The sequence below is a fragment of the Plecotus auritus genome (assembly GCF_963455305.1).
Source record: "Plecotus auritus genome assembly, chromosome: 4".
Classification (NCBI taxonomy): Eukaryota; Metazoa; Chordata; class Mammalia; order Chiroptera; family Vespertilionidae; genus Plecotus; species Plecotus auritus.
Genome location: NC_137775.1, coordinates 62,784,706 through 62,810,026, shown reverse-complemented (window position 1 = coordinate 62,810,026; position 25,321 = coordinate 62,784,706). Strand labels below are relative to the sequence as shown.

Here is a 25,321-nt window from a genome sequence, read left to right as displayed (position 1 = left end):
TTGATTTAGCTTTTTTTTTTTAATGAAAAAGTGTTAATGTTGACATTATTTCCTGGTGTTTTTCTTCCCCCCTCCCCACTATTTGCTCACCACCACCCACTGCCACTTCCCCCTCCCTTGGCCTTTATCAAACTATTGTCTGTGTCCATGGGGTATGCATATATGTTCTTTAACTAATCCCTTCACCTTCTTATCCAGTCATCCCCACCCCTATCCCCTTGGGCACTAGCCAGTCTCTTCCAAGTGTCATTTGAGGGGATTTTAGGAATTGTCCGTGAAGACTTACTATATTCAGATTAAATGTTCAGAACTATTTTTTTTTTTCATCTTTGGCTGTGGTGCCAGATAATTTAGGTCTAATTTGATATATTTTAGCACTTATGAGTTGAGTAGTTTGCAACAGCCAATTTAGGAAAGAAATTCCTCTAGTACAGTGGTCGGCAAACTCATTAGTCAACAGAGCAAAATATCAACAGTACAACGATTGAAATTTCTTTTGAGAGCCAACTTTTTTAAACTTAAACTTCTTCTAATGCCACTTCTTCAAAATAGACTCGCCCAGGCCATGGTATTTTGTGGAAGAGCCACACTCAAGGGGCCAAAGAGCCGCATGTGGCTCGTGAGCAGCAGTTTGCCGACCACTGCTCTAGTACAATGTAGCAAGCCTTAATTAGAGTACCAGGACTGTCCATTACTGGCTGTTGACTTTGGGTAAGTCACTTAAATAAAGACTTGGTTTCCCTATTTGAAGAATGTGGGCCTGATGGTCAGCTCTTCTTTAGTGCTAGGGTTTTGTAATTCTGTAATTAATTTTTCATACCCATTCATAAGTTTTACATGATCATTATCTCATGGATTCCCTACTTACTTTTTCCTTTTGATTTATATAAAGAACATATTTTTATCCCTTTTGAATTCCTTATAGGTATAACTTTGAATATACCTTTCCACCCCCCAATTGATACAATTTGGAGTGCCCCTATATTCTCTTTAATTTAGAAATCTTTAGTTAAATGAAAGGTTAATTAACCCCATGATACTTTCTTTTCCAATTAATCATTAATTTTTTTTTTAACTTTTGGTTCCCAATGGTAGGGCTTTTAAACAATTGCCACACTATCCTTCCTTGTCATCTGTTGACCCCAGGCCAGTCCTCTGTGTTCCTAGGCTGGCTCACTGGCAGTGTCTTTACTACTCCTTTCAGTAACCACATGGATGGTCTTCTCAATATTCTGGCTTCTCATTGTTTTATTTTTCTCTCTTGTACTGGTCTTGTCATCCATCCTACCTCATCTTCTCACTCGTAGTCATACCCCTGACTTTGTCATTGTCAGTAACTGCAGTTCCTTATAGTCTCCACTTTAAGCATCTCTAACTCTGACCTCCATCTCAAATCTCTTCTGCTAACTGCTTCTAGTACCTCCATCCCAACAATCTTTTGACCATATTGATTCTTAAAATTCATGAATTCTACTGACCTATCATAAGTTTCTTACCCCCCTGATGGCCTCTCTTCCCTTTATACCTAGTTTATATTTCATGTTATGATTTGCTTGGCAAAATCCAATTCTAATTCAGTCTATCTCTCTGTCTAAATCTTAAATCCCGGAGCTGAACATTGTTGGAGCAACACATGTCATCTTGTCAACAGACATCACTTTAATTTCAAGACTAGTATTCTCCAAGGCTGGCTCATGCTGTCTACCATCATGCTGCATGTTCTGGGCTATTCTCTCTTTTATACTTTTTTTTCCTCTCACACTGTCTTCTCTATTCTTATTCTTGATAATACTCTAGTTTCATATTTTATTAAGAAGATAGATGCAACTAATAGAACTTAGACCAGCTCTCACCATTGTATGCAGTATATCCATGTTCCAGCATCAGTGCTCGCACTCTTTATTCTTGTTTTGAATGAATGTAAGGGTTCCTGTCAACATCTCCACACTAGGCTCCTTCCTTTTTTGTCACCTTTTAAAATACATGGTTCTTTCTAGTCATTCTTCTCTATTTCATTAATTTTTCTCAAAATCATCAATTTTCCCTTCTCTACTAGTTGTTGCTCCTCTCTTTTTTCCCCTCTCCTTTATAGCAAAATTTCTGCAAATAATTGCCATTACGCATGGTCTTCAATTTCTCTTTTCCCATTCCCTCTTGAAATGGGCTTTTGCTTTCTCCCTCCTTCCTACTTGCAGACACCGTTATGTTAAGGTCACCAGTTACAACATTTTCAGCCTCATCTTCCCTTCTACTGGTAGCATACAGCGTAAGTTGATTACACTCTCTCTTAGAAGCACTTTCTTCTAAGCCAGCACATTCTCCTAGTTCTCATGCAAACTCTTTGGCTTTTTTTTTTCTTCTCAATTTTGCTGATTTATTTCTTACCTCTTGCCTTTGTAACATTGAAGTTTTTTTTTCTATGTGCTCATTTAAATTTACTTGGTAATCTCATCTAGTCCCTTATTTTCTTTAATGCTATTTTTATGCTTAAGACTTTCATATATCCAACAGTCAAATTAATAGCTTTATCTTAATATCTGAACATATTTCAAACTTAGTATCTCCAAAACTGAACTTCTAATATCTTAACATGCTTCTTTGTGGTTTTCCCTTTTTTAGTTAATGGCAACTCTCTTCTTCAAGTTGCTCAGGGCAAAAGCCTTTGAATCATCTTTAGCATTTCTCTGACTCATACTCCACATCCAACTCATCAGCAAATCTTTTAGACTCTATCTTTAGACTATATCCAAAATCTCACACCTTTTATGCTGTTATGATTCATCATTCTTACTGGGATTATTGTGATATCCTGTAATCAATTTTGCTGTGTCCATCCTTGCCTATTTATAGGCTATTCACCAAATACCAGTCAGAGGGATCCTGTTGAAATGCCACTTCAGAGAATGCCATGATTTTGCTCATCGGCTTCCTGTCCAGCTTACCTACTTGACTCATTCTCACAGTTAAAGTTTACAGTGACCTACAAGGCCCTCTCTCTGTGCCATCTTCCCATACCTTTCTATTAACTCTTCAGTTTTATCTTCTCTCACTATTTCTTACTCCATACCATTCTGAACTTTTTGTCTTTCCCCTGATGTGCTAAAACATGCTCATACGTCAGGGCCTTTGCACTAGCTGATCTCTCTGCCTGGAACATATATTCCCTTGGGTGTATGCATGGTACACTTCCTTACCCTTCATCTCTTCCTTTAAATGTCACATCTCAGTGGGTCTTTCCCCATCATCCTATTTAAAATCATAGTAGTTCCACCTGCTCTCCCAGTCACCTACTTCCTGCTTTACTATTCCCCATAGCATTTGTTATCATTTAAAACACTATATATTTTACTCATTTATTTTGTTTTTGTCCTTTTCCTGATTAGAATATAAATTCCATAAGAATAGAATTATTTTTCTGCCGTATCTTCTGCATTTAGAATAGTGTCCACATAGTATTAGGTACTTGGTAAATGTTTGAAAAAGTGTGAATTTTTAGTCTTCAGTATCATGATTCTTCTGTTACAAATAGAAATTGAGCCTTAGGAGTTAGTAATTTGTGGAGATGACACTTAAACCCACATCTGTCTTGGCTAATGGTGTAATCACTGTATGTATTATTAATTTACCCATTGGGAAACTGTGTGTATGAATTTTATATCAGGTTAATTGCATTATAACACAGAAAGTCATCAGTATTTTACATTTTATGTGTGCTCTTCTCTCAATCATTACCTGTTTGAGAGAAAATAGAAACAGATTTTTAACATTTAATTCATGTTGAAGCAGGGTTTTTTTTTTTTTGCTAGATCATAGAAACATGAAAAGAGTTAAGCTATTTCCTCACATTAAGCATCTTTTGGAGTAAGAATTCTGATAAACTCAACTTTTCTGCCTTCTAGGAGCAAAATGGGCTATATTTACTGAGATGAAAAAATATCTGAATCCAGGGAACTAGAAGTAGTAAGGAATCCTATATAATAAAAGGCTAATATGCAAATCAACCAAACAGTAGCACGACCAGTCGCTATGACGTGTACTGACCACCAGGGGGCAGACACTCAATGCAGGAGCTGTCCCCTGGTGGTCAGTGCACTCCCACAGGGGGAGTGCCGCTCAGACAGAAGCTGGGTTCACAGCTGGCAAGCACAGTAGTGGTAGTGGGAGCCTCTCCCGCCTCCATGGCAGTGATAAGAATGTCCAACTGACGGCTTAGGCCCGCTCTCTATGGGGAGTGGGCCTAAGCCGTCAGTCAGACATCCCCTGAGGGCTCCTGAACTGCGAGAGGGCGCAGGCCCCTCTGAGTGCATGAATTTTGTGCACCGGGCCTCTAGTAAATAATAACACTGTTCCTCTGATTCAGATGGTTCAGGTATTCCACAGGTGTGGATTCCACAGGTGGCAGCTGGAATCTGTGTTCATTTTCTACCAGTGAATTGTTTTTAATTCAATGGAATCATAAATTTTCAGAAATTATCAAGCAACTCACAAATAGGGAACTGATGAGGGATAGAGGTCACAGTCAGAAGGTAGTCACAGATTGGGATGAGTATGAATCATGCTTTAAGTTTTTGCAGCTGCGTTTAGAGTGCAAATTGTAGGATGTGTCTAGTTGGCATTTTCTAGCACCTGCTCTATTTATGGTTCATATTCAAAAGGACTGATTGAGCTGAAAGTAAATCTATGTGCCAAGAAGAACTGGTATCCCTGTATTATGGAACAGAAATATGAATCATAGATCTGTCCCCAAACTTTCGGACTGTGGCTATTGCTTGTGTCTATCCATCCAAGTCCCTGAAATTAGAATTTTTCATGAAATGCTAATATGGTTTGAGAGGTGGTAAAATTTCAGATGAGAATTGAGTTGTGTATGCTAGTAACATTATACCTTGTGGTTTCAGTGGAAAGCCCAAGGTGTTTGTTTATCAAGCTCCTTTATTTGACAGAATCTCAAACTCCAAAATCTGCCTCCTTTTTAGAGAGCAGAGCTGAAATCTATGCTCAGCTCTTTGAGCTTCCAGCTGCTACTTGCTGTGCTTTTGGAGTCTCTCGTAGGCACAGGGGTCAGCCGAGGATTTAAGAAGATTTAATGCACACATTTTGGAGTGCCCTCACGTAGTGCCCTTCTTTTAGGGACTACTGCCTCAATTTCCAGCCACTAGCAGCTCCATACTCCATTCTCTGACACCTCATGCCAATAAGACTGTGTCTGTCTGTCTGAATTCTAGCTGTCTTATGTTATAGAAACTGGGGAGACACCTCAAGGGATATGCCTTTTATATGTCATGCTCATCCACTGCAATTCAATTCTTCTAAGGATCCAATCTCTTTCAGTTTAGGCTTTTTTTTTTTTTTTGCCTCTCCAGTGCCTTTAAGTAGTTGTTTATTATATTTTGTTCAGAGTTTGTAATCATTAGATGTGTGAGGGTTACTCTGCCATTATTGAAATTGGAACCTCAATAACTTGGAATACATAGAGTTGTCATTATCATTCCGGTCAAAATGCTTTCTAATTTTCATTATAACTTAGTCTTTGAATCATGAGATACTTAGACATATGTTTAAAACTTTTTCTAACATAAGGATTTTCTAATTATCTTTTTGTTAATAATTTTTAGCTTAATTCCATAATGGTCTGAGAATGTACTCTATATTATTTCAATTCTTCGAAATTCGTTGAGATTAGATTTATAACCCAGTATATGGTTAATTAATACCAGTGTTCTCTGTTAGGTCTATAGTGTCTTTATCAGTTAAATCATGTTTGTTGATGGTGTTCAAATCTTGCATAGTTTTTACTTTTATTTTGGTATGCTTTATCTATTAGTTACTGAGATTGGTATGTTAAAATTTCCCACTATCTTGGGAATTTATCTATTTCTTTTTTTAGTTCTGTTTATTTATTTATTTATTTGGAGCCCATGTTGTCATAGAGTTTAAATTTAGAATTATGTCCTCCTTGTGAATTGAACTCTTTTAAAGAATGAATTTTCCCTCTTTATCTCTGGTAATGCCTTTTCCTTTAAAGTCTACTTTGTCTGCTATTAATGTAGCAACTTTCTTTGGGTTGTTCGTTTTTTTGTGTGTATGTATGTATGTATGTGTATATATATATATATATATATATATATATATATATATATATATATACATGTATATATATATATTTATTTATAACTTTCTGATATCTTTATTCTTTATTTCATTTTAAGTAGTTGGATTTTGCTTTTTAAAAAAAATCTCAGTGTGACACCCTGTCTTTTAATTGTAACATTTAGATTACTTAGTTAATACAATTACTATGTTTGCATTTAAAGCAGCTATCATACTAGTTACTTTCTATTTCCTTCACCTGTCCCTTGCTTTTATTCTCCATCTTACCAATACCCACTCATTGGCTTTTCAATTATATTGTGCATTACATTACTCTCATTTGTCATAGTAAAATGATTTTATTTCTTATTTTAGGAAAAGATAGAGTTTTTAACACCCCATTGTGTGAACAAGGAATTGTTGGATTTGGGATTGGAATTGCAGTCACTGGTGCTACTGCCATTGCAGAAATTCAGTTTGCAGATTATATTTTCCCAGCTTTTGATCAGGTAGGAAGATTGCATTTTACTATAATTGATCATTTCTAAGGTTAAGTCCATGAAGTTTTGCCTCTACTCCCCCTATCTTAAGAACTTGGTGCTACCTTTGAGCTAGTGCATTACAAGTTATGTTGTTATGGCATATATGTAAAGATCTAATAAAGGGTTGAAGAAAATGGATGGGAATGAAGGGCTCCCTGTGACATATCCCTTCTCTTTTCCCTTTTCAGATTGTTAATGAAGCCGCCAAGTATCGATATCGCTCTGGGGATCTTTTTAATTGTGGAAGCCTCACCATCCGTTCCCCTTGGGGCTGTGTTGGCCATGGGGCTCTCTACCATTCTCAGAGTCCTGAAGCTTTTTTTGCCCACTGCCCGGGAATCAAGGTATACTCATTTATGTACTTTATTTGATCTTCATTTGAGGTTTTCATTTTGGTTCATTCTATTAATATTAACTAAAATGCTTATCTAGAGGAAAGCAAACAGGATTTTGGGAATATATGTAAACCTTTTTAAAAAAGGGCATAGTTGTTGTTTTTTTTATATTCATTAATCCATTGCTTAGTTCTATAGAGTATTCTTTTTGAAATAGTACCTGGCTTGATATTAATAGTACCTGATATTAATTTTAGGCTTCAAAGAGTAAGACTGAGAACATAGTTGTTTTATCTTCCTCTGTTTCAAAGCTCTGTTTCCTTCTAATAGGTGTATTAACTATATTTCATGTAAATTAATAAATCTTTTTCTGGGGTACATTTATAAACCTGTTTAATTCCTAGTCAGAGGGATAGACTTTTGTTTTTAGTCTGTGTCTTTTTAAATAGACTGACAGAGGCCTCTGTTACCCAGATGTGCTTTTCACTCCAGGGAAGGTAATACTTGCTCAAACAGTGAAAGTTGAAGCATCTTTCTTTGCCTTCCACAACAATCTTCAATTTCTGTAATAACTTGGGTCTTTTAATAAAAACATTTTGCATATTTTATCTTAATTTTTTACATTATCTCCTTTTCTAGTTCTATTTACTAAAGAGCTTTCTAGGGAATCATTATAAAAAATCATAGATATGTTCACCCACGGCTGTGTGTCTGTTTTTTGATAACGTGAACTGGTTGTGAACATGTGTTTATATTTTTTAAAATTTGTTTTTTTCCTACTAGAGCAAAGTCATAAAGTTTTCTCACTAGAGTACAGGTTGCATAATTTTTCAATGTAAGCTGGAAGTGGTAAGTTGGGACAGAAGCCACATTTGAGGAAATAGTTATTTTTGTGCTTGAGCTGAACATTGATTCACATTTAATGTTTATGATGTTACCCAGTATTTTTAAGAACAAATCTTTTCTCTCAATCCTCTACTTTTTCTACCCCCCTTTCTCTTTCTTTAATCCCAAATGAAAATTGTACATATAGTACAAAATGCTAAAAATAAATACATGAAGAAAGCAGAAGAAAAAATTAAGTGGGAACATAAGATAAAGACATTGTGATGTGGTAAGCACAAATGGAATAGTGTCCTTCAGTAAAAATTATATGAAAATGATTTTTGAAAGCCAAATACAGCTCGCTTCAAGGAACCTTATTTAAGCCTTTGTGATGAATTCAGGTTTATTTTAATGGTAACTTTTTCTATGTAACTCTTTTCTTTATGCAGTTATTTAGTAATCATTGAAAATTAGATGCAAGTTTATGATTTGAGACAAAATGGTGTAGAAACTTGAGCTGTGTATCACTCAGAACTGGGTGAGAATTCCTGGTGTAGCAAGCGATGTAACCTTGGGCAAGCTATTTGATCTCTCTTTAAGCTTTGCTCTGCATTTCTAAATTGGGGAAAATAATAATAGCTACCTTGTGGAGTTGCTGTGAACAGTAGATGAATTAGTCCACAAAGTGTTCTTGACCCAGTTAACACATGTGCTACCTCCTGTCATTACCATTTTCTTCATTATCAACCTCATTCCCAGGAAGGTCCTGGAGTCTTTTCCTGTCAGCTGGAAGTGTGCAGTATCCACACTTTTCTTTAGCTTTGCATTAACTAGTTTATAGCGCTCGATTGTACAGTTCAGTGGATTACTTTTTCCTGTAGGAAATGCAGATCATGTTTTTCATGGAAGAGGAGATTTTGATATTTAAAATTGGAGAAGAGAGTTGCATACCTTTCGAAATTAGCTGTAGAGTATTAGTAGAAAATATTTATTTATTTATAGATAAATACAGAAAGATACTGACAACTTTACTTTTTTGTTTTGATGAATGCTCTTTGTAGAATCCTTTTATTTTTTATGTATATGCAGGTCTAGCTCGTTAAGAGAAGAGCATTCTTAGTCACCAGAGTATGATAGGCATCTAAAAAACGTTGAACATGTGGATTATTTTGGGACAATGTAAATTTTTATTAAGAATTGTAATTAGGCTAAAAATGCCAGATTTCTATTTTTAATTAGTAACAATTGGTTATTTAAATGTCAACTCTTCTTATAAAGAGTTTGCTGGGATACGTTTTTACTGAAATTGTCTTTAAAAAAATCTGTTTTTGCAGGTGGTTGTACCCAGAAGCCCTTTCCAGGCCAAGGGACTTCTTTTGTCATGCATAGAGGATAAAAATCCTTGTATATTTTTTGAACCTAAAATACTTTACAGGGCAGCAGGTAAAGGTTTTCTTTATTTTATATTTGTGAATATCTTCATATTTTTTGTTTTTTTACAGTTCAAAAACTATTTTTTCCTTGTAAGTTTGGTTTATACTTACTTATCTTGTAGATAAAATTCTGATTTGTTCCATATTTAGTTTGTTCTCAATTGTATATTTTATGTTAAGTTTAGGGGAAATCTATCTAGCCATTTTATATTTTGATTGTGGAAAAAGAAGCAATGTGAATTATTTGAGAACATAGGGACTATGGTCATCTACATAGTAGATGCTTAGTAAATGTGGGTTGAATGAAAAAGTGAATGAGCTTATTATACTAAAAAGCATTTAATGCCCTTATAGCTGAAGTGTCCATATAGGTGTTAATCTAAATTAGAATACTTTGATGGTGAAGGAGGCACTATTAATGCTGTGATATCAGGACTACATTGGGATGAATATCTAAGGAAAACTAGTGTACAGTCATGCTCCTTTTAGCTTAAAATCTTGATTCTGTAAACACTCATCTGTGACTAGAAATTTTAACATCAAGTGATTTGTTCTGTTTAATGTATATTTTGAATTCAGGAAACACTGCTTTGGCAAATCATTCTTTTCTTTGAATAGTTAAGCTTAAGTATATTTTGTTTTAGTGCAATGTGATTTACATATAATAAAATGCATAGATATTAAGTGTTCAATTTGATAGATTTTTTGACTATCTTACACATCAATGTAACCACTGTGCAAAATATGACAGAGCATTTCCATCATTTCAGGAATGATGAATTAATTCATCTTCCCTGCCAGTCCATTATCCCTGTCCCAAACTTAGCCACTTTCTGCTTGCTATTACCATAGGTTGTTGCGCATTTTGGGGCTTTATATAAATGAAATCACACAGTGCTGTATATGTTCTTTTGTGTTTGGCTTCTTTTGTTCGACTTAATGCTTTTGAGATTCATTCATATTGGTGCTTATATCAGTAATTTATTCCTTTTTCATTGCTAAGTAGCACTCCATTATATGAATAGATCATAATTTGTTAGTTTTTGACTATTTTGTACAAAGACTTTGTGTGTGTGTGTGTGTGTGTGTGTGTGTGTGTGTGTATGTGTGTGTGTGTGTGTGTAGCCTGTCTCAGAGCTTGAGTTAAGCTAGGGACATTACTGTACATTGTTTTGTTTTTGTTAATCCTCACCTGAGGATATTTTCCCATTGATTTTTAGAGAGAGTGGAAAGGAGGGGGAGAGACAGAAACATTGAAGTGAGATAGACACATTGATTGGTTGCCTCTCACACTTGCCCCTACTGGGCCAGGGATCAAGTCTGCAACCAAGGTATGTGCCCTTGACTGGAATCAAATCTGGGACCCTTCAGTCCGAGGGCCAATGCTCTATCCACTGAGTCAAACTGGCTAGGGCTGTACATAAGTTTTTGTGAACATTTTAAAATTTCTTTTGGGTAATAAACATCCAGGAATAGAGTCATTGTGTCACATGGTAGATGTAAATTTGTCTTTAAAGAACCCATTTAAGAGAGTTTTTCAAAGTGATTGTGCCATTTTACACTTCCATTAGAAATTTATGAGAGTTCTAAGTTAAAAATAACTTGGTCTTAAGTTAAACATATTATAAATGGAATCTATTTTTTAGAAATGTATTGTCACCAATATTCTATTATGGGATAAAAAATAATTAATGTAAGAATTTAAAATCTTTAGGTGAATAGGAAAACATTGATGGTGTATACTGAGTAGCTATTTGATTTGTAATAATTTGGATACCCTTATGAGAATTATATTTGTAAGGCCAACCAGCTGTTATATAGCTAATCAATTAATGCAGATTTTTTTTTTCAGTATTTCATAAATGGAAACTGCATAAGAAACATTTGAAAAAGTAATTCACTTTGCTGAAATTTTGAAATCAGGATTGGTTAAGGAAATTTTTAATGCTATAAGATTCCAGTTAAGCGAATGAGCTTGAGAAATTTGTTGTAGGTTTGGTCCTGTGGGAGATTATGAAAGTCTCTGATGAGGATCATGGATCAGAAGTTTTTCAGAAGTTTCCCCATGATTGATTATGTGCTATTTCAAGAACACTCACTCTGAATGTTTTCTTGACCCCCCAATGGCTCAGTAGAGACCAAAAAGGCTCTAGTTTTTTTCACAACTAGAGAGCTTCTCTGCAGAAGAAAGGGAAAACGTGTTACCCACCAAAGTCTTCATATGAATGCTCTCTAGGTGGTGATCAAAGTTGATCCCAGTGCCAGCAGCATAAGATTCATGAAAGCTTATTAGAAATGCAAATTGTCAGTCTTCCTTCATGACCTACTGAATTAGAGACTCTGGGAGCGAGGCCCAGCTGTCTCTATCTTAGTAGTACTCCTGGTAATTCTGACTCATACTAAATTTTGAGAACCACTGCTTAAGGTCAGTTGCTTATCTACATTTACTTTATTTTATTTCTAGAAGCCTGGGGTACCAGATTGCAAGAGGGTGCAGGCCAGGCCGAGGAACCCTACCGGTGCATGATTGGGGCTGGGGAGGAGGGACCACGGGAGGGCTCCAGGGCGTGTCCAGCCCATCTCGGCCAGTCCTGATCGGCTGGACCCAATCAGCAAGGTAACCTACAAGTTGGAGCATCTGTCCCCTGGTGGTCAGTGCGCATCATAGCTACTGGTCAAATGGTCGAATGATGAAATGGTCGCTCAGGCTTTTAAATATATACTAGAGGCCCGGTGCATGAAATTCGTGCACGGGGCGGGGGAGGTGTCCCTCAGCCCAGCCTGCACCCTCTCCAATCTGGGACCCCTCGGGGGATGTCTGACTGCCCGTTTAGGCCTATCCCAGTGGGCAGTCAGACATCCCTCTCACAATCCAGGACTGCTGGCTCCCAACTGCTCACCTGCTTGCCTTCCTGATTGCCCCTAACCGCTTCTGCCTGCCAGCCTGATCACCCCCTAACCACTCCCCTGCCAGCCTGATTGATGCCTAACTGCTCCCCTGACAGCCTGTTTGCCCCTAACTGCCTTCCCCTGCAGGCCTGGTTACCCCTAACTGCCCTCCCCTGCAGGCCTGGTCACCCCCCAACTGCCCTTCCCTGCAGACCCAGTCACCCCCAACTTCCCTCCTCTGCCGGCTAGGTCACCCCTAACTGCCCTCCCCAGCAGGCTTGATCACCCCCAACTGCCCTCCCTTGCAGTTCTGGTTCCTCCCAACTGCCCTCCCCTGATGGCCATCTTGTGGTGGCCATGTTGTGTCAACATGGGGGCAGGATCTTTGACCACATGGGGGTAGCCATCTTGTGTGTTGGAGTGATGGTCAATCTGCATATTACTCTTTTATTAGAAAGGATAGAGGCCTGGTGCACTGGTGGGGGCCAGCTGGTTTGCCCTGAGGGGTGACCCGGATCAGGGTGGGGGTTCCCTTGGGGTGTAGGGCAGCCTGGGTGAGGGGCCTGTGGTGGTTTGCAGGCTGGCCACGCCCCCCGGCGATTCAAGCAGAGTCCCTGGGATCTGGGATTTATTTATCTTCCACAATTGAAACTTTGTAGCCTGGAGTGGAGCAAAGCCTTCTGCTCGCTCCGTGGCGGCAGCCATTTCCATTGGGATTTATGTATCTTCTATAATTGAAACTTCGTAGCCTTAAGCGGAGGCCAAAGCAGGCCAGGGTTGCAGAAGCTTGGCTTCCTCCATCGCCGCGGGCAACCCTAGCCTCCTGCTCTCTCCAGCTCCATGGCTGCCGCCATTTCTGTTGAGCTTTATTTATCTTCTATAATTGAAACTTTGTAGCATTGAGTGGAGGCCTGGGCCGGCAAGGGCAGGCGGAAAGCTTGGCTTCCTCCATTGCCAGGGAAACCCAAGCCTCCCTCCTGCTCTCTGTGGCTGCAGCCATCTTGGTTGGGTTTATTTGCATATTCGCTCCTGATTGGCTGGTGGGTGTAGCGAGGTATGGTCAATTTGCATATTACTCTTTTATTAGATAGGATAGACTAGAGGCCCGGTGCATGAAATTTGTGGCCGCGTAGGGTCCCTAGACCTAGCCTACAATCAGGGCTGATCTGTGGGGTGACTGGTGGGGTGATCGGGGCCCCCCGCTCGCACCACCTTGGCTGGCCTGGCACCATCCGCTTGCTGGCCCTGCCCCCTGCTGCTGCCACCGGTCACCTCCCTCTGTGGGGTGACTGGCAGAGTCATTGGGGGGACCCTGCTGGCACCCACCTTGGATGACCTGGGGACTTTGGGCTGGAGGCAGTGCCTGTGTTGAGAGTCTGACCGCCCCTGGTGGTCAGTGCGTGTCATAGCCACCAGTCATTCCGCCTGTTGTTCTGCTGTTCGGTCAATTTGCATATTAGGCTTTTATTATATAGGATTTTTTTTGGTAGAATTTGGGATGCTTTTAACCCATGGTTTTCTTTGAGTTGGCCTCTGGTTCGAATTAGTATCTTGCAGCTGACTATATCCTGGCTTTTGCTTTTTTTGGGGTAGGGTGTGATGGAGGGGAGTTGACTGGTCTGACATTGATTCTTCATTTGCTGTCTTCATGCAGCCAGCTCTTCTCTAGCTCTGTCTGCTAATCTCTCAGGTCTTCTTCACAGTGAAGTAAATGCCAAACTTCCACTTGTTTGGAATGATATGAAAAGAAACGGAGCATTGTGATTCAGGTATCTGAGGTACCTCATGGAAGACATGTCTGTGTTGACAATCAAATGGATCTATAAAAGAAGGTGCTTTAATTTCAAAGACCAGAGTAGCTTGATGATTTCTAAGTGGCAGCAATAGGAAAACTTTCGGTATCCTATATAATAAAAGGGTAATATGCAAATTGACTGAATGGCGGAATGACCGGTCACTATGACATGCACTGACCACCAGGGGGCAGACGCTTAATGCAGGAGCTACCCCCCTGGTGGTCAGTGCGCTCCCACAGGGGGAGTGCTGTTCAGCCAGAAGCCGGGCTCATGTCTCATGGCTGGCGGGAGCTTCTCCCGCCTCCACTGCAGTGCTAAGGATGTCTGACTGACATCTCCTGAGGGCTCCGGGACTGTGAGAGGGTTCAGGCTGGGCTGAGGGGACCTCCCTTCCCTCCCCCACTCTGTTGCATGAATCTCGTGCACCAGGCCTCTAGTCTGTAAATAATCATTTAATGGACTTCTTTTCTTACAGTCTTTCTTTTTGGATTTCCAACATACACTTGAGAATAGTTAAAATCTTTGGTACTAAAGATATGTCTGTTTACGTTTAGATTTTTGAAAAATGGTTTCATATTGTGAAGGTTCATAGAGAAATAAATGTAGATGTATATTATATTATAAATACCAGGCTGATAATTCTTTGTGAAAATAATTGGGAGTGGTGTTCATTACATAATAGCTCAGTTAGGTTAATTATTCAGTAGTGTTAACTAAATGGAAAGTAGTTGAGTATAAGTAAATATAACTTTTGAGTAGTTCAAGGCAATATTTATAAAATTGATGCACTTAAGCCCTTACATTTTATTTGTTGGATGATATAGAAATATTCATGAATTAGGCAATCCCAAAACAATTAGATATATTAGTTAGGCTTACTCCATAATAAGACTGTAAATTAAATGGTTATTTTATTTCTCTCACATAAATATCCAGATTGCCAGTCCATGGCTGAGGCGGTGACTCCTCGGTTGTCAGAGTTCCAGGACTCTTCTGTCTATAAAAGAAAAATATAAGTGAAAGGAAAAGATAATCTCTGGTTTTTTAACCAGACATTTTAAACAGATAAAGGGAGAATTAGTACACTGGAAGATTAAAGCCAAAGAAATGACCAGAATATAGTCTAGAGAAATAAAGAGAAGGAAAATATGAAAGATGTTGAGTATGGAGGGGGAGTGAGTAAATATACTTAAGGAACAGAGATGCGTATATTTTCTAATAATGTTCATTAACAGAATTTTGTGGGCAGAAAAGTAATTCTCTGTCATGTTTGCCATTCTGCTCCATCAGGACTAGAGTGATACAGTAGGAAATATTTTAGGAAAGTATCAACTATTACCTGCTTTTCCCTCCAGCATCATTAAGGTAAGATGTGATTTTCCCAAGTCTAGAGTCAATTCTATACATAATTACTGAAGTAAATAGGATACTAGGTAAAGAGTTAACTTGCTAACTGAAAGAATTTCCCTCTAATTTTTATCTATGTCTATATAATTTATGTCAGTAAATCCTGTTCAAGATTGATTCCATTATAGTTATTCAAGGCTTTAGCTTATAGTTGTACTGCACATCTTTCTCTCATTAGTTCATCTTTTGGCATCTATTGGTTCATTATTTTCCTTGTAGGACATATTCTTCCATGGCCACTACTCTTACTCCTCTCCATGTGGTCTTTAAGGGGCTGCTAGTCATCCTGTATGATGTTATGTGATGGACATGTGACTCACCCCAGCTTTATTACTTCTTTGGGATTTTATACGTGGACATAGAGCTGTCCTTTCTGTGTGTGGTTTGCCTGGGATGACATGAGAATAAGGCCAAGTCCCCTGTCACTTAATGAATGAGAGTTGCTAGTAGAAGATTGGGAGGCCAAGCAGATATGTTCATTGAAGATGGGAGGGAAGGAGAGAAATAGAAATCGAAAGTGAAAATCTTTACCATTTTATTAGGTTAATTTTTAAAGTTCCTTGAGTTATTCTTATTCCTTTAATCTTCCTTTGATAAATGGAAGATTTTTGGGGAAACTTATTAATCACATTTTAGGTTCAGCTTCCTTTGAGTTTCAGTCCCCTGTAGACTTTAATAAATTTAATAATCTTGGCTGATATAATACATAATCTTGTTTAGAGCAAAGATGCTTCTCTCATAAGATGAAAATATTCCCAGTTTGACTAGCACGATAAACAGCAGCCTTTTATAAACATAATATAAATGCTACGTTTGTCCTAATAGCTGCAGCCGGAATACCATCTGTTTATACTTAACTAGGGGCCCAGTGCACAAATTCGTGCACCTTTAAAGGAACTGTGGGCCACAAGGCTGTGGTGGGTACAGGGGCAGATCTCGGCCCATCCTCTGCACCCCCGCCCAGCCCCTCCCACCACGGCCTCCAGTCCCTTATCTGCCAGCAGCCCCACTCCTGCTGCTGCTGCTTCCACGTGCTGATGGTGCCAGCCCTGCTTGCACCTGCTGATGGCGCAGAGTGATTGGGGCCGGTGCCAGCAGTGGGTGTGAGCGGGGCCAGTGTCATCAGCGGGTGCAAGCGGTGGCTGCTGCCCCCCACCCCCCATCACACCTCTGGAGCAGAGGGAGGTGGAGAAGCCCTCAGAGGCAGTTGGGGCCGGCAGCGGGCACTGGCAGTGGGTATGAGTGGCGGCTCTGGTGCCAGCAGCGGTTACGAGTGGAGCCTGCAGCAGGTGCAAGCGCCGGGCGGGACTGCAGTGAGTGGGAGCAAAGAATTTTCAGTAACCACCAGAGGCTCGCCCTGATGACAGCGACCGGCTCCCCGCCTTGGTCTGGCGCCCCTGCTCATTTGCTCCACCATCCTGCCGTGGCCGCTGCCTGCCATGTTCCATGCTCTGCCACCTGCTGCTGACATTCGCCATGTTCCGTGTGCTCCCATGGTCAGTGCATGTCATAGCGACCGGTTGTTCAGTTGTGCCACTGTTCGATCTATTTGCATATTAGCCTTTTATTACATAGGATAGTACTTAATGGTACTCACAGTGTTGTTGAGGGGCTTGAGATAAAACATGTGTGTATCTGCGTCATATTTAAGCACTGTTTGGACACTTATGTACTAGACACAGTGCTATGTTGTGTAGACAATTGGACTATTTCATTTAATTCTCACAACAACCTCATCAGAAAAGTTCTGTCACTGCCATAGGAACCTGAGTATTAGGGAAGTTAAGCAACTTGCTCAAAGCCCATTTTCAAACCCAGGTATTGGGCACTTATGGTGAAGATGGTTCCATTTAATCTTCACAAAAGCCCCATGAGGTGGTGGGGAAGTTTAGAGAGCTTAAGAAACGTGCTCGTGGAGAACTAAGTGATAGAGTTAGGTTTAAATGAATTTGTTCTGACCCAAAGCTGCTCTCTTTCTAACATTACAATATGTTGCAATGTATTTAAACATTTATTGAATGGAGGGCATAGTGAAACAAATTCTTCCAGTGGTCTAGTTTCATGCCAAAATCTGTGCTATTTATTCTTCCACAATTAAAATTATTTACTTTTTAATTGAATGAAAATATATACTATCAGTAGCTCTTTATTAAGATAGTATATTCCTTATATTACAGTGTATAGGCATAGGATTAATCTGCTTCTTTGAGAATTATAAAAACTATACATGCCACAAGTCCAGTGTAGTCACAGATGGGGTTTGGGAATGTCTGTTCCATGCTGCTTTTAGGGACCTAGTCACATGTCCCCATCTAGAGGCAAAGGTAGCTGAGAAATGTAGCCTTCCTACATTTTAGGGAGAGGGATAAAACTGGTGAATGCACAGTACTGCCCATTTCAGCTGTTCCGGACCTCTCTGACCCCCTCATTTTTGGACCTGGTCTCCCTATACTGTTCTATATTCCAACATCTGTGTTGTAGTGACTTTCACAGGTCTGGCCTACAACACATTGAAATAACTTCTTTTAGTTCAGCCATTAACTTTATAAACTATAAAGATGAAAGTGAAAATAGGTAATGCAGCAATTTTCTTCTACTTATTTTGAATATATTATAAAGTTTATTTTCTAAATTTAGACAGAAATAACGAATATTTCTGGATTATTCATAATTATGGCATTTAAATACAAGTAAACTTAAAAATGGCAGAGGGATACTTAGTAAAGATAGATAAGGAAGACAGTATCAAAATGTACAAAATAGTTATGATTCAAAAAGAGTGAGTCAGTGAGACATTATAAGATGTAGGCATCTTGTGGAGAAGCTGTTCTTGCATGTCTTGAACTCTTTGGTTATTTAATTGAATGATTGATGACACCTGTGATATCGAAGCAACCATGGTTTTTATCCTTGGTTATTCTAGTGAGAAAAAAAGTAAGAGTAAAAGCCTTATGCTGCTTTATTTCCTGAATTTAAATTATCCTTTCAGGCAAAAATAGGTTATAATGATACTGATTCCTTTTTTCTTATTAGCAGATACACTAATTATGTATAAATTGTAGATGACTTTGAAGTTATTTTTGCCCAATAGCAGTATACACAAAAGCAAGGAATTAGTATTTCACATTTAAATTTGTTTTGGTTGGCATCATTAAGCTGATGATTTTTATGCAGGCTGGTACATTAATAGTATGTACACTCACTGACAAGAATTGTTTGATCCAGTAATGAGAGGGAATTTAATTTATGTTATATTTTTAAATTTGTTTTTAAATTGATATAATACTTTTACAGATTTTAGATAGCCAAATAATAGATCTTGTAAGAAATGCATGCTTCTTCCTCATAGGCAAGCCTTTTCAACTCTTTTAGTAAATTACTGTCATATCCTATCTAGTAAAAGAGTAATATGCAAATTGACCATCACTCCGTCACACAAGATGGCTGCCCCCATGTGGTTAAAGATCCTGCCCCCATGTGGACACAAGATGGCCACCACAAGATGGCCGGCAGGGGAGGACTGTTGGGAGGGATCAGGCCTGCAAGGGAGGGCAGGCAGTTGTGGGCGATGAGGCCAGCAGGGGAGGGCAGTTGGGAGGAACCAGGCCTGCAAGGGAGGGAAGTTGGAGGCTATCAGGCCAGCAGGGGAGGGCAGTTAGGGGTGACCATGCCTATAGGAAGGGCAGTTGGAGGGGGACCAGGTCTGCAGGAGAGGGCAATTGCGGGGGACCAGGCCTGCAGGGGAGGGCAGTTGGGGGGGACCAGGCCTGCAGGGGAGGGCAATTGGGGGGGACCAGGCCTGTAGGGGAGGGAAGTTGGGGGGGGACCAGGCCAGCAGGGGAGAGCAGTTAGGGGCAACCAGGCCTGCAAATAAGGGGTGACTGGGCCAGAAGGGGAGGGCAGTTGGGGGCAATCAGGCCAGCAGGGGAGCTGTTAGGCATTGATCAGGCTGGCAGGGGAGTGGTTGGGAGTGATCAGGCTGGCAGGCAGCAGCAGTTAGGGGCAATCAGGCAGGCAGGCAGGTGAGTGGTTGGGAGCCAGCAGTCCTGGATTGTGAGAGGGATCCCAGATCGGAGAGGGTGCAAGCTGGACTGAGGAACACACACTTCCTCCCTCTTCCTCCCACCCCCCGTGCATGAATTTCGTGCATTGGGCCTCTAGTTTGTAAATAATATGCTTAAACTGCTTGTTAACATTTTATCTTTCTATTAGTTATTTTGTCTCACCTTTTCCACAGCAGCTGCTATCCTTCCCTCAACATACGCAAATTTTCTTTAATATCTTTCTAGAGTTACAGTGTAAATTTTTTCAGACCATTATTTAGTGTTTACATTGCTGTTACAATAACAGTATGATTCACAACAGAGTCCCCCAAAATAAATAAATAAAGCATTCTTTCATCTCCTCTTTGGTATGCAATTGTTTTCTCTGAATACAATGCTTTTTTTCTTTGTTTTAATTTCACATGGTTTCTAATTTCCTTAATATGATCTATTTTCATTATGTTTGGACATATTAGATGGCCAATCAGCTCTTTTCCCCACCTTCATTCCTATGCCCTCAGTCTAATAACATGGTTAAGAACGTGGGTTCTAGATCCTGACTGCCTGAGTTTGAAGTACTGCTCTATTAGTTACTAACTGGGTGACTTTGGCAAGCAACTTAACCTTTCTATGCTTTAGTTTTCTCACCTGTACCACCAGGACAATGACAATACTTAGCTCATCAAATTGATTTAAAGATGAAATGGATGAATGAGTAGATTTAAAGGCACTGAGTATCCATCCTGGCACAGAGAAATTTCTTAATGCCTATGGTGATTGATGTGACTGTTCTTTCCAGGGATAAGTTAGTTCTGTCATTAGTCTTTATTAGTCTTTGATATGTAATTGAAACAAATCTTGTCACACACCAGTTTTTTTATCTATATACTAGTGCCCCAGTGCACGGATTCGTGCACATTGAAAGGAAATTAACTAGAAGGTGGCCGGCTGGGCGGGACTAGGCGAGATGGGCTGGACACACCCTGGAGCCAACCTCCCACGGTCCCTCCCCGGCCAGCTGCAACTGGGGCAGTGTTGCGCCTCGAAGGGTGTCTGTGGAGTGTGCAGGGTCCCTCTGGCAGGTAGGGTCCCTAGGCCTGGCCTGTGGGGATCGGCCAAAACCAGATCTCTGACATCCTCTGAGGAGTCTCGGATGGCGAGAGTGGTTCTTGGGTGACGCACCCCAGAATCAGGCTCCCTCCTCTCTGGTTCTGGGGTGTGTCACCCAAGAACTGCCGCTGCCAAGTCACCACAGCTCAGTAGCTCCTGTGTTGAGCATTTGTCCCCTAGTGGTCATTGCACATCATAGCTACCGGTTGGACGGTCGCTTAGTCTTTTATATATATAGATGTAAGGGAGTAAAAAAGTTTGCTAAATGTGAACTTGGATTCTTCACTATAAAGTAGTTCCATTGCACTATTGAGCTAATTTAATTTTTCTGTGGTACATCTACACAATGGAATACTACCCTGATGTAAAAAAGAAGGAACTCCTACCATTTGCAACAGCATGGATGGACATGGAGAGCCTTATGCTAAGCGAAATAAGCCAGTCAGAGAAAGATAAATATCACATGATCTCACTCATTTGTGGAATATAATGAACAACATAAACTGATGAACAAAAACAGATCCAGAGACAGAGAAGCATCCATCAGACTGTCAAACCTCAGAGGGAAGGTAGGGGAGAGTAGGGGGAAGAGGGAGAGATCAACCAAAGGACTTGTATGCATGCATATAAGCCCAACTAATGGACACAGACATCAGGGGGTGAGGGCGCAAGTAGCGGGGGGGAGCATTGGGGGGTTAAGGACACACATGTAATACCTTAAAGAAAACACACACACATACACAAAATCACATGGTAGCAAGACAACATGATGATTAAAAACAAAAACAAAACTGAAACTCATAGACACAGACAGCAGTATGGTGGTTACCAGAGGGAAGGGGGTTGAAGGGTAGTAAAGGGTTAATGGGGCCAAATATATGGTGATTTGACTTTGGGTGGTGGGCACACAATGCAATATACAGGTCATGTACCATAGAAATGTATACACTTGAAATGTACATAATCTTACTAACCAATGTCACCCCAATACATTTAATTAAAATAAATAAAATATAAATGTTATTTTAAATAAAGAAAAGGAAATACACTTGAAAATATTGTATTTTAATATTGTATGGTAAACAATGTTATAATTAGAAATTAACAATGCCTTTTGTTTTTTAAGCGTACTTATCATAATGATAAAGAGTTAACATGCTAATGGTCGGGACTCCGTAACATGTAACGACCGATCGCAGGAGGCTGCCTGCGCATGCGCGGTGGGGTGTTGCTCTGGAGACGGCAGAAGCGGGGAGGCGCCTGGAGGAGGTGGGACCCTCACCAATCCCTTCGCCACCTACTGCTCACACTCAGAGCGCCCCGTCGCCCACCTGCCAGGGGAAGGAGCACAGCGCAGCAGGTGGGAGGCTTCCACGCTCTACTCTGGCACCATGATGGGCGAGGCCACCGCGTTGCTCTGGAGACGGGGCGGAAGTGGGGAGGCGCCCAGAGAAGGTGGGACCAGCTCAAGAAGACTCGAGGGACTGAGGGTGGGGCTTGAAGCGGCCAGAGAAGGCCAGAGGGGTTGGGGGCTGGGCCAGGCGTGCTGGAGCTCTGCATGGAGAGGTTCGGGTGTCAAGGCAGGGAGGCGGGTGGGTGGGTGGGGCTGTGTGATTCTGCGTGCTGGGCTCCTAGTATTTCTTATAAAAGTCATGTTCTATCAGCAAGCTACTGATGCTAAACAAGCCACCCCTAAAATTTACTGGATTAAATCAACTTTTTTATATAGCTCATGTGCAGGCCTGCAGTTTAGGCTGAGCTCAGCTGGCCAGCTCAGATTTCATCTAGGCTCCTCATAGATCAGTTGTCAATTTCAGGTGATGTGGATTGGATTTGTTGGTCTTAGCTGGGCTGTCTCAAATATCTGGGGCTGTGGCTGGTAAAACTGTGGTCTACTTGTCTCTAATCCTCCAGCAGGCTAGCTTGGCCTTGTTCACATGGTGGAAGCAGAGGTTTCACGGGGGCAAGTAGCAGCATCCAAGGTTCTTGAAGCACAGGCTAGAAACTAGCACACATCACTTCTGTTAATAGAGTCTTGGCCAAGGTAAGTCACAGGTCAGCCCACCTTTAAAAGATGGGCAAGTCGCATTGTGAGAGATTGTGGATACAGGAAGGTTTAAAAGATTATGGCTATTTTTCAGTCTTTTATGTATGCTTGTTGAACTCTTGAAAAGCACAAAAGAGAGGATAAAAAGAGCTCATAAATCTATCCCCTAACTCAGCCTTGGGCAAACTACGGCCCGCGGGCCGGATCCCGCTGTTCTTTCCGGCTCTCTTGCTCTCCCCTCCGCTCCTTTACTTTGAATTTATATTAGTTCACACAAACACTCCATCCATGCTTTTGTTCCGGCCCTCCGGTCCAGTTTAAGAACCCATTGTGGCCCTCGAGTCAAAAAGTTTGCCCACCCCTGCCCTAACTACTATTGACTTTTTGTTGTATATACTACCAGATTTTTATCTATATTTTTAAACATATGTTATTACTGTAATTTATTTGTTTTCATTTATTTGATTACAGACTTTTTACAATTTGTTTTTTTTTCATATTCTTTCACTTCTAAGTTTACATTGTACATGTAAACTTCTGTCTTAACCTTGTTGAATGGCATTTATTGTAAACCTAAAACAGGCAGGGGATGCAGATTATTATTCTATTTTGTGACCAAAAGGCCTGATCTAGTAGTAAGAAGAATCAAAAGGTTTTCAATCAACTTGAAGTGCAGAATTGCCTTTGAATTTGTTCGTGTATCTTCTATGATTGACTTGATAAAATGAAATATTTGTGGAATATGACACAGTAGAATTTTTGTGTGCTTCTGGCATATTCTTTATATTATTCACATGCACTTTCAGACTAATTTGGGGCATTATACTGATGTCTATTTTTGGTCGTTGTCTTAATTTAACTGGGTACATTCTCAATGACTAAGGTTATACTACGTGGAAAAGAGTGATTTATTTTTTGTTTTTAATAAAATTTAATGTCATGAATCATATGCACTCTTTGTAAAAACTTCAAGTATCAGCACTATAAAATGAAAAGTGAAAGTTCCTTTTCTCTATTCTACTCCTGTCCTTAGACCTTTTTCCTGCATTTGCATTGATATACGTATGTGAATGTTTAGAACACATTTACATATAAACTGAGTTATATAAAGTCATACTGTAAACACTGTTTTGTAACTTGCTTTTCTTACCAATTCATTTTGGACATATTTCAATTCATTGCACAAAGATTTAGCTAATTTTTAGCTCATACAATTTTGAGGGATGTACCATAATTTATCCTTTCCCCTATTATGGAATTTTGAGTTGCTTCTAAATTCTGCCTATTTTAAACTATGTTGGAGTAAACATCCATGTTTATATATTTGGGCATGTGGAGGGAGAAAATTATAGACCACTATACAGTAAAACTATAAACCTATATTTTTTAATTCCATCCTTGTTTCCTGTTCTTTGATTAAGCCCTGCACAATAAATGATTGATGAAGCCAAATACTGCAAGTCTCTAAGTGGCAGTTAGTGAAAAACTGGAAGGATAGGGTATTTTTGACGCCGTTACTAGGCAGAGACAAGACCCAATATGTAAGTATTTATATCTCCAAGCTAAAAATGAAAACTGGAAATGTTTGTAAGACATGTCACTTGGGAATACTAAGCATAAAAAGCCTTGCATTTTTATTCTCTTGTGTATCAGAATTTTGCCTGTTATTGAATTTTTGAATTTTGCAAACATTTTTTTTTTCTGAATTTTGTCATAAAGTTCTTTGCTAATATTTTTAATAGAAGTCCACCTTGAAACAGCTGGATCCCAACAATTTAATGCTGCCTTCTGGAAATGTCACGATTATATCTATGCCAATGTACTGGTTGTCATTGAGAGCAGCGTTCAACCTATTTGTATAAATTATAAATATAAATATAAATATAAATATAAATATAAATATAAATATAAATCCTATCTAATAAAAGAGTAATATGCAGATTGACCGTCACTCCAACACACAAGATGGCTGCCCCCATGTGGTCAAAGATGGCTGCCCCCATGTGGACACAAGATGGCCGCCACAAGATGGCCAGCAGGGGAGGGCAGTTGGGAGGGACCAGGCCTGCAAGGGAGGGCAGTTGGGGGCTATCAAGCCTGCAGGGGAGGGCAGTTGGTGGGGGGGACCCAGGCCTGCAGGGGAGGGCAGTTGGGGGCAATCAGGCTGGCAGGGGAGCAGTTAGGCATCAATCAGGCTGGCAGGGGAGTGGTTAGGGGGTGATCAGGCTGGCAGGCAGAAGTGGTTAGGGGCAATCAGGAAGGCAGGCAGGCGAGCAGTTGGGAGCCAGCAGTCCTGGATTGTGAGAGGGATGTCCCAGATTGGAGAGGGTGCAGGCTGGGCTGAGGGACAGCCCCACCCCCCCATGCATGAATTTCGTGCACCGAGCCTCTAGTATAAATATAAATGTAAACACACATACACACAAATATATAGTTTTTAAAGTTTTTTCCCCCCTATTTTTCATCTTTACTGTAATGATTCTTCATTTCCAAGATCATGGCTATCTCCACTTATTCAAACTTCTTTTATGTCCATGAATAACTTGTGTAGGTATTTCCATTTGGTTTGACACATTTGTTGTTAAAATTATTACTAGATGTTTCATGTTGTTGGTTTTTTTGCTATATAGATAGGATATTTTTTCTTACTGTTTTCTAAATGGTTATCACTGGTTTCAGAAAAACTTTAAATTTATTTTTTATTTTTTAAAATCTTTATTGTTGAAAGTATTACATATGTCCCCCATTCCCCCCATTGACCCTCTCCCTAGGCCTTCATCACCCTATTGTCTGTGTCTATGGGT

General features: G+C 40.0%; 1 protein-coding gene across 2 annotated transcripts in view; it reads left to right on the top strand.

Moving 5' to 3' along the window:
* The window catches only part of BCKDHB (branched chain keto acid dehydrogenase E1 subunit beta), a 237,824-nt gene that overhangs the window by 59,285 nt on the left and 153,218 nt on the right, over positions 1 to 25,321 (top strand). For both annotated transcript variants that reach the window (XM_080666738.1, XM_080666737.1), the window contains exons 4-6: positions 6,466 to 6,599; positions 6,821 to 6,976; positions 9,127 to 9,235. In XM_080666738.1, the coding sequence (XP_080522864.1) occupies positions 6,466 to 6,599; positions 6,821 to 6,976; positions 9,127 to 9,235 (399 nt within the window). The remainder of the gene's footprint in view (positions 1 to 6,465; positions 6,600 to 6,820; positions 6,977 to 9,126; positions 9,236 to 25,321) is intronic.